The sequence below is a fragment of the Epargyreus clarus genome, unplaced genomic scaffold (genome assembly GCF_041222505.1).
Source record: "Epargyreus clarus isolate Ecla_fem2 unplaced genomic scaffold, WU_Ecla_fem_2.2 ptg000014l, whole genome shotgun sequence".
NCBI lineage: Eukaryota > Metazoa > Arthropoda > Insecta > Lepidoptera > Hesperiidae > Epargyreus > Epargyreus clarus.
In genome coordinates, this window is record NW_027332222.1 from 17,200,147 (window position 1) to 17,216,826 (window position 16,680).

At 36.5% G+C, this 16,680-nt stretch overlaps 2 protein-coding genes across 3 annotated transcripts in view; one reads left to right on the forward strand and one right to left on the reverse strand.

The window, feature by feature from the left end:
- The window catches only part of crb (cell polarity complex component crumbs), a 57,193-nt gene extending 44,668 nt beyond the window's left edge, over positions 1 to 12,525 (reverse strand). For both annotated transcript variants that reach the window (XM_073079296.1, XM_073079295.1), the window contains exon 1: positions 12,287 to 12,525. In XM_073079296.1, coding sequence (XP_072935397.1) covers positions 12,287 to 12,338 — 52 coding nt within the window. In that variant the 5' untranslated portion in view covers positions 12,339 to 12,525. The remainder of the gene's footprint in view (positions 1 to 12,286) is intronic.
- A 478-nt stretch (positions 12,526 to 13,003) lies between these two features.
- On the forward strand, positions 13,004 to 15,843 carry LOC140747063 (ubiquitin carboxyl-terminal hydrolase MINDY-3 homolog). The gene is made up of 2 exons (XM_073079298.1): positions 13,004 to 13,197; positions 13,340 to 15,843. Exon 2 carries the CDS (start codon positions 13,361 to 13,363, stop codon positions 14,723 to 14,725), a length of 1,365 nt encoding a protein of 454 aa, XP_072935399.1. The 5' UTR covers positions 13,004 to 13,197; positions 13,340 to 13,360; the 3' UTR covers positions 14,726 to 15,843.
- Positions 15,844 to 16,680: the final 837 nt, after the last annotated feature.

A 16,680-nucleotide genomic window follows, 5' to 3' on the forward strand; every position in this document is an offset into this window, starting at 1 on the left:
CTGTATCATCGCACACTAATTATCTCACAGGGTCAACTGCCTTCCTCGTCCCATTAGGTGGGTATTTCTTAGAAGCAAAAGTACAAAATTGAATGGATCTCATTAACTACAGCTTCCTCCTCGATTTGCTACTTACCTGTCACTTTCTGAAACACTTCCCCGTATTTGCGGACATATGTGAAGAGATGATTCAGTGCATAAAGTAAAAGTCATATTAATGACGCACATGTCTACTCTATAAGGCAGATCATACTGTTTGGTCGTTCAACTCGGAACTCAGAAGCTTGGCACTTCTAATTGTTGTTTCAAGGAGAAGGTTTTTATGCAATCAATTTTACTTTATCTGGCCATATTACAGCCTCTTACTTAACTGTAACCTATACTTTATGGAAACGAAAGCTAGCGTATTATATAACATTACACGAATATCTATAAATATTGATTCATAAATTCGTGTTAATAGAAGCCTATATTGCCTTCTATTAATATTGAATCTAATTATATTTAAGGGCTCACCAAAGCCGTGTGTTCGTAATATTGACCGACGTTGGAAATTCTAATATTATACTTTCTTTATGTATTGAATGTCGACATAAATTAACAATGAAGCAATATTATAACAGTTTTCATATTCAATTTTGACAATTCCTTACTAAGATTAAAAAAATAAAATTAGCTCGTTGCACCAATGCAAGCTTCGTGGTTCTACTTTTTACCGTAGAAACATGAACTTTTATTGTTATTGCACAACAGTGCAATTATTTTTTGCACTGTTTACTTATATTAAAGGCACGGCAATGGTACGTATCGAATTGACAAAATGCTCATAATATGCACATGCTCGCCACATTGTATTTGATTAGTCACCCAATGCATTAATTCTAAAAAAGTTTTTTATAGCAGTAGACATTCTGTTATCCAAATAGAAGGCATCGAAAATTCTTAATGTAGCCTGAAGTCGATCCATTGATAGCTCTGACAACTAAGTTGGAACACCTCATATAAAGCTTGCTTGAACACATTTCACGTAATGAATTACAAATAAACAAAGCCTTATTAAGTGTGGCACGTCTCGAATGGCAGGCCAAGGCGCGCGATACGGTGCGGTCGCGGAGTTCACAGCTCCTCGCCACGAGACGCCAGTGGCGACAGTGAAGGCTGCACCACGAACTTAACATAATATTAAGCACTTCACTTCCTCTTTCATTGTTATGTTTCATTATGTCATGTTTATTATAAATTCACTCTATTTATGGATGAACATAGCGGTAGCGTCGCATTGCATAACGCGTTCAAACCGTACAATTTGCGAAGTGTTCTACGAATTTCAATGTCGAAGTGCACTTTTTCTTTTGCCTCAATTAGGGTCGTTTAGTGGTTTGCACGCGTCAACCTAGCCTTTGAGGCTATTGAAGCGTTCATAAGTCGGGTTAGGAATATTACGTTACAGTTTCTAATAATATCACATTAGCAGTGACTTGAACTCTAGCCTAGCTTATTGAGCTCTCTTCTCCCTAATCATCATTTGTACGATCCACAATTATCGTAATTGCCATAATACGGGATATACGGCATTTATAAACAGGAATCCAACTATAATAAGGTACACAATAAACAGTTATGTCATGTGTCATCAATAGTCGGCTTCGAGCATTTAAGAAAAAAACGCTACCAACTTACAAGACGCGCATGAAAAAAAACTTCTATGTTTCATTGACCAAATTTTTTAGATCAACTCAAAGCTGATTAAGCAAGTTACATTAATCGTGTGAGTAACAGTAGTCGACATTCGTCGCTTGAACAAAGAGCGTTTGTGTGGATGTGGTCATCGATTCAGGTTGTTGTCACTGGCAGCTACGCCGGCAGCACTTTCACGATTCTACTTTGATAAGATGTAATGAAATCTTTTTGCTAATGTGTTGCTCCACTTTGTCTAAAGAAAAATGTTTTTTCAAGTTTGCTTACACTTCTGCTAATTAATTGTCGATAACAAAAGTTCCAAGCGAGGTATGTCTGTCAATGTCAAGGTATGTGTGTAAGGCAATATAAATTTGAATATAAAAATTGTTATTTTTGTAAAATAACCTTTAGAACCCTGTAGGTACATCACTAGCGATTTATTGGGAATTGGGGAGTCTCGTGTCGTGTCATCAATTAGTCTTTCGCAGTCAATGCCTGCACTAAATTGCCTACATAATTTCACACATTTGACCGAGGCTTTACAATAGAAACCAAAACGGAGAGCGGCCACTACCGCTGTCTCCCCGCTGTGCCGTTGTAAATCAAACTCTGTTACATTTCCGTAAGAGTGTTGTGTCGGCAGCATTGTTGTGCACAGAACAATAGACAATTAGCCAGCGTCTTGTCGTGCACTCCGCAATGGAGGCCTTACAGCTCGTTACAGCAATAGTTCCGATATATATCTAGATTTTAGACTAACAGATTATGAAGTAATGTCTAAAATAAAATAAAAATACACGTGTTTATTTTGCATCTCATAGTTCAAAAAATCCGTTCCTTTTGAAACATAAAAGAACTTCCTACGTTTGTTTCTTTTTTTGCTTTTTTGAAAATCGTTCTTTGTTCTCGTGAGAAGTTTTTAAATGGAACGATAAATAAACACAGAACTAAGTACGTACATTTTATGATGAACATAACTAAAAAAGATTAAAACGGTCTTTGTTTTCAAAAAAGGAGACGCTAAAATTATATCTTTTATTTTTATGTATCCCGATTCGTATCGTATTATGTTATAATAGGTGTTGCAACGGATAGCAGTTTGGCCGGATTTACCGCATTTACCGGATATCCGAAATTTTACGCAAATTAGAGGAGAAGAGAGCGAGAGTCACCTTTATCTCACAAAGCTTTAAACTAACCCAACCTAAAAAACTCGGTATAAAACACTGTGGGATGTAAATTCCTGTCCAAATCAAGTAAATTGAGTGCGTACTTAAAATAAGACATGAGTTTCTATGAATCTAGCCAATAGCTGATATACATCATAATTATGCAGAAACTATGCGGAAAACATCTCGACAGAATTACATCAGAAAGATGGTAAACATCTTTCTGATGTAAATAATAAATTTTCCCAAATGATTGGTATAATAGTCCGAAATAAGCGATGACTTCAGATAATTCCGGGCTTTTACCATTGAGTTAGAATATGTTAAAATTTACTGGAAATTTTCAAAATATTTTTGGTAAAAATCACTCGGAGAACTGATTTAGGCAAATTTACTTCAGTATTTAGTTTCAGTATTGCTCGAAATAAGGCAATAGTACCTCGTATACTTATTAATTCAAATATTTTGTAAAAAATAATATTTTTTTACCCACAAAATATTAAATTCATAACACAGCGGATTGAACAGATACCTACCGTTACTACGTAACTAACACACCGAAATATATAAGATGAAGCTTAAACGAGGAGGAAGGTAAAGATAAAATAAACATATTCGCATACTAAACAAATAGATATTTCCAAGAAGTAACTTATGAAGTAAAGATTTACCTGCATATTTGAGAATAAAAGTTTATCCTTAATCAGCGTTGCACGTGTTCAAGTAGATTACAATGGAATTATGGATAATGTGTCTATGTGTTTAGTTCGGGGGGTTCGGCGGCGGGCGGCGAGGTGGTGACACATCGAGCGGCAATGCGAAACGCGCCAGAAACAATCGAAGGCTTGCCGCTTGCCGTACCTGCACGTGAGACCCATTCGTACCTGATAATACCATTCATGAATATCTCCTTGAAAACTTATATATATTCCTCAAAGACATGTAGAGTAAGTTGTATGGAAGGACCTGATTTTTTAAAAAACATGTTGAGTTTCCAGTTAGTACTAACAACCCCACCGTAAAGTATACAATACGAAAATATATACTTATTTATATAAATTTTATGTTATAGAGTACATGTAAACATTGGCTTTTGTACTGTCGCGAAAGTTATAAATCAAGTTAAATTATGCGCCAAAGTTCTGGAATTCTAGAAGAATTATTATGAACCACCACGTGTTATTTAAGTTAACAATGTCTCTACCTACTATATATCGCGCAGTAGAGGCTCCAACGCCTAAGGATCAGTCCACCACAAACGCAGAACAAGTTTCATATACGTAAATCGGTTCGTATAATGAGTATGTTGTGGCATATGCGGTGACGTCACACCACGACGATAATATGAGTCACGCGCTCCTTCCGGAAACACGGGGACACCGAGCGCCGCCCGAGCTGCGATGGCCTACGATAAGTGACTCAGGCGCAGCCAGGGGTCGCTTTCATTCAACTGGTTTCTCAGACCTTAAAACTTACTGTTTTCTTAAGAAACGGTAATGTCGGTTTACGACCTTTGCTCTACTTATGGATAAACAAGCTTTGTGTAACGATATTGGATAGGTAGGTACTCCATCTAGAATAAGCGTCACTTATTTTTAATTTATAATGATACAATGGAGAATTCTTATGGTGGCGTTCCAAACAATAACTGAAGAATTTACTAAAAGCAATATTTAGCATTAATTATGCATTAATATAATTTATTTGCCCATGTCATATTTTACCGTATTTTAAATGTTCAGTCATAAATCAACTTACGCACACAAGTAAGCAGACTAGAACGAGTAAAAAAGAGCAAATAATATACCATTGTTTATGCAGTATTTTGCTCGTTGCCATGTAGACGCTTCTTGAAAACATAATAAGTAGAATGGAGCTGTCCTAAATGTGCTGACCTACATGCGCCACGACATACCGATAAAATATTAAAGCTCTCAAATCATTTTCAATTTCAGATACGATTTCTAAGAGATGTTTGTGAAAATGCAACAAGATGTAGACGAAACGTTACGGCCTCAGCGAAGAATGTTAATGCGCGACCTCGACTGGACAGAATAAGTAAACGAGTGAAAAATAAGTGTCAGATCAGATTAACGGCAACAGTGAGCAGCGGCGGCGGCGCGGCGGCTTCTGGGACGACAGCGAGCTACGCCACAACAATGGACGAGAGTAATGGTAACGAACGGCATCAGTCACGGGCGAAAGCCGCCTCGTAGCCGTTACCACTGTGAAACTTGACGATTCTCGAAATTTATCACTTACGAATGTATTCCGCTAAATGTCAATGTTATTCAACAAAATTGAGACAAACTGACGGCGGAAAATGTGCGATTCTGCAGCTTTCTTCGTAATGCAAACATAATCTATTCTCAATGTAACGGTAATGCGCTTACGGTACGAGCTATAAAATATATATATTAACACGTAATGACACAATTTCACAAATGGAGATTTAAAAACTACTGTTCATCTAACAAAAACGAAATGACGGTCACATAAACAAGTTGTTATGGGCCGTGATAGTGCAGGTAGACAACGGCGAATGAATACAAATGCTGGGAAAGAAAGCAAAGACAAGTTTTGCACCACTTGTCTCAACTCTCTACCTGATGTCTGTACTCCGTACACAAATAGAATCTGGATCCACTGAAACATTGGTCAAATTTTATAGAATTAATAAATTGATTATCCTATAGTATCAATGGCCCAAAGATGAGTAAAATTGAAATAATTTTTCTCATAAAGAATTTGTAAAATATACAAAAAGGAATAATGGACATAAAAACCCCAAATCAGATATAAAGTCAAGAAACAAAGCTGTAGAGACTAAAGATTGAGAATAACAGTAGGACGAGGTATTCTGTCTGTGACCACTCCGACCTGGTGAGCTCTCACGTACCGGTACCCACAAGAACGTTCGGCACAAGTTGTAAAATTGTTTTTGCGACTGCCTTCAATTGTAATTTATTTATATTGCATTGTTTCAAAGAACAAAGACAATTTCGACGGCCACGAGTACAGATTCATTCTTTGCGATGGCAACGACAGATGTAACCATTCCGTAAACAAAAATTTATTACATATTTGTCAAATGCGAATGAAAACACGTCGAGCTCCGGGCACACGGAAGAGATAGCGTTCCCCGAGACCTCCAGCCCTATCGTGTAACTGTAAATCTATATCGCGTGTCGGCGGCTGGCTCACTTATGCAGAAATGATACCTAACCGTGGCCGTATGAGCGGTGGAAACTGGACGACCAGCCCGACCGATGCAAGCCGCGTGTACGATACCACGCAATTATTTGACCACAGACTGACGGGCAACGGGGCTGCGGCTGGAGACCATTTCCTAGGAGCCGACGTGGGTCATTTTCCATAATTGACAAGTCTGTAATTGATACTGTAATCGTATTAAAACAAATTATTTAGCTTAAATACAAATGAATTAATGAAAAGATGAGTAATCAATGATACCAGGACGAATACTGTTAAAATTCCTTGTACAAACTCTGACTGAAATGTTAAAGGTAAACGTTATTTTTTTTTATTAAAAAGCACTTAAAGCAAAAATGAATGTTTCAAATATACACTCCAAAACGAGTTTAAGTGCCGTTTCACAAGACTTTGGAAGAAATTAAAAATTAATCATTAGACATGTGGTCACACTTGAAGTTTCCATAGAACAAGAAAGAAAGGTATTTTAATGTGAGAAAAAATAAGATTAAGATCTATTTATGAATAATTGAGATTTATGAAGTTGGTCGGAAAAATGAGAGTGTAACAAAAACTAATTGTTGTTAATTGTGACGTGTATCAGTATCATAGATAAAATATATTAGCATCTCTGCATCTACAGCGGTTTCCCTCGTAGCGAGCCCCACTGTCTAGCGCTGGCCGTGGCAAGGTGTCAACGATACGCTTTCCCACGCCGTATCAATTTGATTTCATTCAAACACTGGGAATTAATTTCGCCACATAACGAGCATTGCACAACACGTGCCACTCGAACGTAACGTCGCGACGAGATAAATTATTAACATGCGGTCACGTGATGTCATGCATGTTGCACACAAACACCCGTGCATCGATCGATCATTCGTTTTGATGGAGCACGCGATTTTACTCGCACACTTTTGCAATGAATTGGTTAAGCATAACGCGGGCATTTAACGACGTGAGTATTACGATATTGAGGTGTGTAATACTAGTATTGTTACCGCTAAATTTGCTTTTAGAACAATTCAAGTATATACACTTACACACTTTCTACACTCACAGCCCACACTAGGATTCCCTGTATCGTGGGTGCCATGGACACTCACAGAGACAAATACACAAACACCCAGACCCAGGAACAGAAATCTAAATTCATCATTTACATTTCCGTCTGGCCGGGGATCGAACCCGGGACCTTCTGCGCGTCAGACCGGTATAGTGACCGCTCCGCCACGCGGGTCCTCAATTAATTATCATTTATTACATAAAAAAAAAGTTTTGGAATTTAACCAACTTTACTAACCGTTATACAGAACTGTTATACAGGAGATGGTTCTGAATTGAAGTTGGTATCTTTTTATTTAATTTGAGCATTAGTCCGAAATATTTTCTGGTAAAACTAATCTTCCTTATGGATTTACAACTTCCATTTGCCTTTACAAACAGATAAACCAGAAGACCATTTTTTGGTATTGTTCAAGTAAGCTGAAAACCTATATGAGCTTAGTTATTATATGTATTGTACAATACATTTACTAAATGTATAGTACATTAATGTACTATACATTTTATTTTTGTATTATAGAAAATTCAAAACTTCGAATTTTTAGTTTTACATTAATTTTTGTAGGCATATTGGACAAGTATTAGTATAACAAGCACTTTATTATTTACTATACGAATGGAATCGAATATTATATTAACAAAGCAAGTAATTTTAAGTATTTATATTTGGGAACAATAGCTAAAGTATTTTCACACGGCCCGAAAGTACTTGAGGGGCTCTCGGGCTCCGCTTGAGGCTGTCTTATCGCTCCTCGCTAAGACCCGTTAGACACGGCGTGTACTGCGCACCGGTATAACTCTCTAGTGCCGTTTTAAGTGGATTTTGTAAAAAAAAATATATTTTAGTTATTTGGCACCAAAAATGTTTAAGCCGCAGCACTTAGGGATGGAAATGGCTCCATTCAATGTATTTATATATTTTGCCCTTAGATGAGTAAAATACATAGATTGATCACTCCTAACAATAAAGTGTAATCAGTTTTCAGAATTGAAATTGTTGCGTAAATAAAATTTGGACAAGTCTCCGTTCTAAAATGTCCCTAAAATATTTGAAACACTTATTGACTTATTACATAAATTACGTAGTATTAGTTATTTATTCGTATTTTTTCTCTAAAAATTTTTTTTTGTCACGAATTCAAAATATAAATTATGTAATCATCATTTTGTGGCTTCATTAAATTTCAAGGCGGTGAAGTATCTTTCTATTTTACTTATCAAATATTTTGCCATCTAATTAAATGAAAAAATATCTCATTATTCAATTCTTTCATCTAATTCTGTACAATCTATATAAAATTGTAAGCGAAAAAAAATCATGACTGTAGGTTGAACCTACAGTCATGATTTTTTTTTTATATAGGTTATTTATATCGCGTAAGTGACCATAAAGAAAGGTAAAATAGGGGTTTGTGGAAGTTTGTATTATTGGTTCATTTTATAATTTACGCGTATGAAGTCGTGGGAAAATACTAGTCGCAAATGTGCATATACTTACTCGTTATCTGAAAGAAACAACCGGTGTTTTTCTCGGTACAACCAAGTTTAACTATTCAGGTACCGTTTAATCAAATTGGTTACAGTTAAAAAATCGATTTTAAGCTTAAAAGACCATAATTACTTTAACTTTACCATTATCCTCATCAGGATCGTCGGGAATCAGGATTAATGATTTTCCTTGTGCGATTTTAGCGTGGTTTTTAGTTTTTAAACACCAATTTTTTTTATTGTGTTTAAAAAACTTTGGAATCTGATATAATATTATTATTGAAAGTATTTTTTAAAATATCGAAATAGACTTCTAGTGTATAAATATTGAATGTGAGGGCAGGCAGGTCATGCGGTAGTGCCACCTCGTACGTCACGCGCCGCTGCCCGCCCGCGCCACCTGCCGCGCCGGCATCGATCGCGCGCCCTGCACCCACAGCCACCCCGCCCGGTGCAACACCCGCTACCGAATCTACTCAACTTTCACAGAATTACCAAGCTTCAAGTACTTTGTGTAATTATTTGGTTCGACAAAAGTCCAAAATGATCTACAATTTCCAGGAACAGCGTATAAAATCCATTCGTTATAGAGACTTATTTATTCGTGGGTATTGCAATAATGATACTTAGTATTCGATAATAATATAGTACCTAATCTATGTGTAGTTCAAGCACATTACAAACACGTCAATAAAATTCCAATGTGTGTACGTCGTACGTCTAATGGGAAAAAGAGTTAAGCCAATTTTGATTTTTGTTTTCATGAGAAGAAATAAGTGCAGGATAACCGCACTTTTCGCGATGCTGACGCCAATGAATGGTATAACGCCTATAGCCAATACTGAAACATATTCTTTCTGTAGAGCCAGTACTCTAAGCCACTCAAATTCTATACGTCCTCAAATTTTCTGGATGTGGCAAACATGATCGATGTTACCATGATATTGATAGACTAACTACGTAGTTTGAATTTATATGTATCAACTATAATCATAGTTAAAGTCTCGTTCGATATTCTGTAAACATAAATAGACCTCGTGAAATCTGCATGGCACATCTATCGTCGGCTGTAACAATGTTGTGCCGAAAGAAACAGCGCCAGAGGAAAGCGCCACAAAAACAAAACGCGCTTTCCAATTGCGAGCGGCGGCGGCGGCGGCTCTAGGACAGCTTACTGTTAGAGCAACGCCATAGCGCACCAGACACAAAGAGAACGAACATGACACTTCGTTCGAATCTAACTTGCGACAGCGAGTGATCGATGCATGCTTCTCACATTCGCATTTATAATATTAGTTAGGATTACGTGAAATGAGAACTTCAGATATCTTTATATGATTAATGTCCGCACAAAGTGTTGGCATAGTTAAAGTTTGTTTGGAAAAGGAGTACAAAAAGACAAAATTGATATATAACCAGCTTTTACCCGCAGCTACGCACGCGGTCAGAAGTAGATGACAATAGTTGTTGTTTATACAAACAGTCTTATCAAGGGATACCCCTTTGAGAACAGTACTGTTTTCGGGATAAAAGTACCCTATGTCATATTCTGGACCCCTGACAGCATGTGTACAAAATTCCATAATTGGTTGGGTAGCTAAAATGGGAAGACTTAGCAAAAAAAATAAACAGACCTTCACATTTATAATATTAGTTTGGATAACGAGCTGTGCGCCATTGTTTCAGCTCTACAATTAATATGGTGTAGATTTCATGGGTTTTATGGTATTAGGCGATACACTAATTCTGTTTTTTAACAAAACCTTATCTTCAGTTTTTTCTTTTTTTTATAATATAAGAGTAGCATGCAGTCCACCTGATGATAAGTGGCTACTGCCGCCCATGGACATCTGTAATCAACCCCAGATAGGATTAGATATTCCTACCTGAGGTCGACCACAGATGCGCCGCTACCCCTGAGGACTAAGCTGAAACACCTCAGAAAAGTCTGTCTCCCTTACCACACCCTTCAAACCGGAACACAGCAGCGCCTAACACTGCTGTTATTAGGTAGAAATAGGTGTGGCGGTAGTGCCGCCGGAGTCTAACCACAAAGGGTTCTACCACCTTCATAACAGTGGTGGACTAAGGCCGAGTGGAAAGTTGAATGGAGGCCCCAGTCTAAAATCGACTGTGTTTGGGGACCACCCCAGGACCAGGGGCCTGGAGACTCCTGGGCAGCCCGGGGACCGGGACTGCCCTTTTCCGAAATCCCACTAGAGTTTATGTTACTTTTTAAGTTCTTATAACAATAGCTGAATTAGCAGTGCTGAAAGTCTCATCAATGTCGATCCAGCCATTTCAGGGCTTAGCTGGTACAATTAGACAGATACTGCTTTTTCTGTCCCTAATTGCTTTTTGTCAAATATTTATCTGAGATAAATAACACTTCCAACATCTATCAAAGTGCAAAACTTTTATAACCTCTGTGATGTGTGTGTATGTATTGGTGTTTAGTGGAAGTTACATCTTCAAATAATGTTAATGTAAACCTATTTCATGTGTAATTGACAGTGATCCTGTATTTTTATAATTTATACATATCTTTAGAGAAATATCGCAGCAAATATTATGAAACTTTAACAAATAAAATCATTATCATTGTTTACAATATCTCTGCTTTGTCTAATGATGATTAATATGATGCTGGAGGTATTACTGATAATAACGCTTCTGTTTTATTTTGTTCAGTTAAAATTTACACTCAAATTTCTATTCCAACCCTGGTTTTAGGGTCCTTTATATTTCATATTCATTTGTCCAGGTACCAGATGGACAGGATACTAGCCCTTACTATCCTCTGAATATCTTTTGTAATAGAAATACTTAAAAGCATCTATCATTTAAGCTACGCAAAGTAAGCATAAAAAATAGGGCTCCATAACCTGCTTCTACTATGCTCTACCATCACATTCAAGTTTAACTGATACATTTGTTTCATAGAGATAATGTCAAATTGACTATCAATATGTTTTACTGGGTTTTATTAGTTTACAATACTTTTTGTTGAATATTCTCTTTTAAAATCTTTAAATGAATCAAGTAAAATTATTCACAGTAAGGATCACTTTTGGAATTTAAATAACTGTGAGTCATTATTTCTACAATTTGCAACAAAATACCAATTTAAGGACATTAAGAGTATTTATAGTCAATAATTAAATTCCTTTGAATAGTGATTAGTCTTTTTATAGAACATTCTATTATATTTGAGAAAGGTGAAATAATTGTGACTTAATTATGTAGTCAGTACACTTTGTGATTCAGATGGATCTATAAAGGTATGTAAATTTCTAAAACAATTTATAATTTACTTTTAAAAAGTAGGAAAACAATGAAGATGGTAGTGTTAAAATAGAAATTAATTTATATCTACATATTTAGTTGAATAGGGGATGGTGTATGTGTTATGCTATTTACGGTTCACATAAACGAGGAAGTGTAATATGTTTATCATAAAACATATTCATAAATAAATCCTAGGTAGCTAACTAGTTAATAACTTAATTAAGGTTTAATTGACATAAAACATGCTGGCTTTTACTTGAAATAAATATCTTAGCATCCACTTAACATTTACAACTTAATTTAGATGATTCATGTATACAGGGCTGAAATATGCAAAAATAACATAGATAGTTAAATATGACAAAAGAGAATGCACTGACCTGCGGCGTTGAGCGCCGCGCAACGCCTCCAGCCAGCTATGCCCAGCTTCATTTCGTTAAACAATCAACAAAACACAACTATTACACCGACCGCGGTATAACACTACAAATACTAAAACATATTTCACAAGTAAATTGTTATCTACGTTAATAAAACAAAATTATACGAAAAACGAAGTCAGAAAAACCAAAAATAAAATATCACCGTCCAACGTCCATGATTGACTAACTCAAACTGACAATTGACATAACAGTGACATTATATTGGTTGTTTAATTTGAGATATAGACACAGGCATTCAAAGTGTCCAGCTGAGGCACATCGTTCGGTACAAACACTGAGTACTGATGTATTATGTCCTTATTTTTTAAATTTTATTGTACTTCTTTAACAGAAATCTACAAAAAGAGAAGCCAGAAAAAAAGGATATAGTAACCTACTAGAAAACTTTAAATTATTTGCAATACGTAAATAGTTGTTTTTAAATGTTTGTTGTTGCTTTGTTTTGTCCTGTATATTGCATATCAAACTTTTGAATAATATTCAAATAGATATTAGTTGTAATATCTATTTGAATATTATTCAAAAGTTTGAAAAAAATAACATGAGAAAAATAAACAAAATTACTAATAAACAAGTCTGTATTAAATCAAAATGTACAAAAAATATGTTTTTGTTTAATCTGTGACCTATTTACAGCGAAGATAATGACAAGTTTAAAAATGTTGCTATTTTTCTAAAAATGGCAGCCTTAATGTCGTAAGCTTTTCTTTTTTTCTTTAGAAAAGTTTTAAATACTGATTTATAGATATAAAATAATGCCATTATTGACGTCGATGCGTACGTATAATCATTACAAAGAAAGAAATAATTATCTAATGTGGAACGTTAATATGTGCCTCATATTCGTTGTGAGTATCAACTACGTGGTTATAGCCTTTTTGTACATGTAGAATTGCTTGAATTAATTTTATCGAGAATCGGCCGGTATGGCCGCTGTCGATCATAGTAAGCGGTGATTGGACATCATTACTTTTAATTACATCTTTTTAGGTGGCGTAATTCCACGAGCAAATGTTAAACGGATCGAACGAGAACGAAAGCTGTAGTTCCAATATAACAATAGAGAATAGAAGTAATATGAGTGCCGGAACGGCAAGGTTGGAGCGCGAGCTGGCTAGCACGCGGCGCCTGTTGTGGGGCGACAACGTGAAGGAGGACGTGTTCCGGCGCTGGGCGCAGGGCTTCCAGTTCAGCGCCGACGAGCCAAGCGCGCTCATCCAGCAGGAAGGGGGACCCTGCGCCGCCATCGCTCCCGTGCAGGGCTTTCTACTCAAGATCCTCCTCTCGGAAACTCCTGGACACAGCCTACAAGATTTAACCTCGGAGAAGTGCAATTCTTTACTGGTTAGGGCCGTGTGTACTATAATAAGCCAGTGCCTAGCTTCTAAGTACAATGTGGCCGTTTACCGTAAGAACGATGCGGATGCGGAGACCAGCAGCGGCGTCAACGTTAGTGTGGAGGAACAGTCGTGTGATGCCATTGACCATTTTCACCGCAGGATTGAGGTGCATTCTTTTCAGACATTATCAGAAGTGGAAGCGTTTTATACAAGGAACATTCGTATTCTGAAGGACAAGTATGGTGTTCTACTATTATTGTATAGTGTCATTCTTAGTAAGGGAGTGGATACAGTCGAAGCGGAATTAGCTGAATTGTCTGACCCACTGATACATTCGACATATGGCTATGGCTCACAGGGACTGATCAACTTAATGCTAACTGGAAGGGCGGTGGCTCACGTGTGGGACCATGAGCAGGTAGTAGGGGGATTACGGTTGAGAGGAATCGAGAGGCAGAATGACATTGGATTTTTAACCATTATGGAGCACATGCAGTACTGCACTGTAGGCTCCTTTTATAAAAATCCAAAGCACCCAGTGTGGGTACTCGCATCGGAGACACATCTAACTGTATTGTTCTCACTAGAGCGGCGACTGGCAGCACCAGAGACTGTCGGCGAATCGGCTGAGCGAATATTTAGATCATTTGACCCAGAAGGAAATAATTTTATTCCCTCTGCAGCACTGCAAGACGTTCTGTGTGCTGCTGACCTGGTTTGCGAGCCTGAGTATGTGGAATTAATGAGACGTAAATTAGATTCCGAGAACTTAGGTATAATATTATTAAGCGCCTTTATGGACGAGTTTTTCCCTGGGTGCGAGCGTGGGGCACCAGACACATTCACTCTACACCATTACAATGGATTGTCGCGCAGCAACCCGGGCGGGCGCGTGGCGTACCGCACGGGCCGCGCCGCGCTGCTGGAGTGCCCCATGCGCGCCGCCACCACCGACCCCATGCTGACCTGCCTGCAGACCAAGTGGCCCAGCATTGACGTAGTGTGGGATGATGGCACATCTCCCTCTCTCAACTAGCATTGGGTAACCTATTGTGACCAGAACTCATACTGTGACACAGTGAGGCGAAATTATCATAACTTGAGATATGTTGCGGAAAATTCCATTACTTTATTGTATTGATTAATTTATGTATAGAGATTGTATTGAATAATTTGAAGCCTGCGCAGATGAAGTATTCACTAATATGGACAGCTATTTTTCATAAATTTGATAGGTTACAGATATAAAAAACATTGAGAGTACTGTTATTAATGTTAGCTCAATGGCCAAGTGTGTTGAAATGTAAAGGATTCAACAGTATTGAGCTACCGTCATGGCTGGAGTGATAACAAATGCAGCAATAATAATCCTTATATAATTGTAATTGTTATTGCTTGTAAAGAAATTGTGAGATTTATTAGATGTTATTTTAAATAACTATCTGTTCAAAGAACTGCTTTTGCAGTATAAGTGTGTTCTCAACATTTTGTATTTCTTAATTTTTACAAGTGCACATAACAAAAAGCTTCACTTATTCTTTTTTTCATAGGGAGCACAGTCTTGCGTCAAATTTTTGTTTTCTTTATCTATCCAATAAATACATGTTTCAAAGTAGTTTTGTCATGTGACCATATTTTCTTTACTACATTAATTGGACTTTATTAGTTATATAGCTATTGGTCCCTGACACTCTTAAAACAAATAAGCGGCTGTGCTCAAGATTTCAGATGGAAAAATATTGTTTACTTGTGTAGTTTTCTATATCTCTGGGTCAAAGATTTTATTATTGTTTTTGCAATATACAAGTGTATTGGTTAATGGAGAAACATGTTTTATTTTTGAATCTAAAAATACAAAGGAATAATGATAATCATTTTTGCAAATAAATCATTAGTGAAATAGTTTAACTTACCATTTCTACTTGTGGCTATTGTGTCAGCTCACTCATATATACCATATTTTAACAAAAATGGTACAACTGGCAATTTTCACAAAATTACTTATGTATGGTTCTGTCAATAAATTCATACATTTTTCAAATTTCATGTGAAATAGCTGTGCACATGTAATTATATTACAAAGGTTATATTATATTTCAAATACTTTCAGTTGGTCTTCAATAATAGAGAAACATGCTTTTTTTAATATATCAATATTGAGTTTTATTTCTTGTTGTACTATTAATAAAATATAACAAATGCAACATTTATATGTAAGTAAAGCTTTGAAATATGAGTATAAAAATCGTACTACATAAAATATTTATGTTGAAATGATCTCTCGTTATTTTGCGACTATTGAAATTATTTTCCCTTAAGTACCTCATATTGGCATAATATCATTATTCGATGACAAAATTTGTAATTGTATAGTAAATACTGATTATAAATTATAACTGATGGTCTTGTAAGATTACCCTACTCTGGGATTGCCTCGAGCGTTTAAGTAGGATTCATAACAAAACTATTTGATTTTACAGCACATTACTGTAAGTGCGTTGTTAAGAGAAGGCAGGGGACAGTGGTAGTGGCAGTAGTCACCGCTAAACATTTAAAAGAACCGTGGGGGGTACCCTTTCAGTACTGTTTTTTTTTTTTTGTATTTCCGGTCAACTATTTAAATACAAATCATAGTACATTTTAAGATTATAATATCTGTATCTGAACAATTCTAATACACTGAATATTATCTGAGTACTAGCTGACCCGGCAAACGTTGTGTTACCATATAAATAATAAAAATGTTAAGATTGAACAGCCTTTATCACTTAGGGGTATGAAAAATAGATAGTAGCCGATTCTCAGACCTACTGAATATACATATAAAATTCGGTGAAAAACTGTAAAGCCGTTTCGGAGGAGTACGGTAACTAACATTGTGACACGAGAATTTTATATACAGGGTGTCCCGTAAGTACCACGACAAACTTAGGGAGAACATAGGTGAGGGTCTGACCTCTCTGGGGAAAAAAATTACCTTACTAAAAGTGT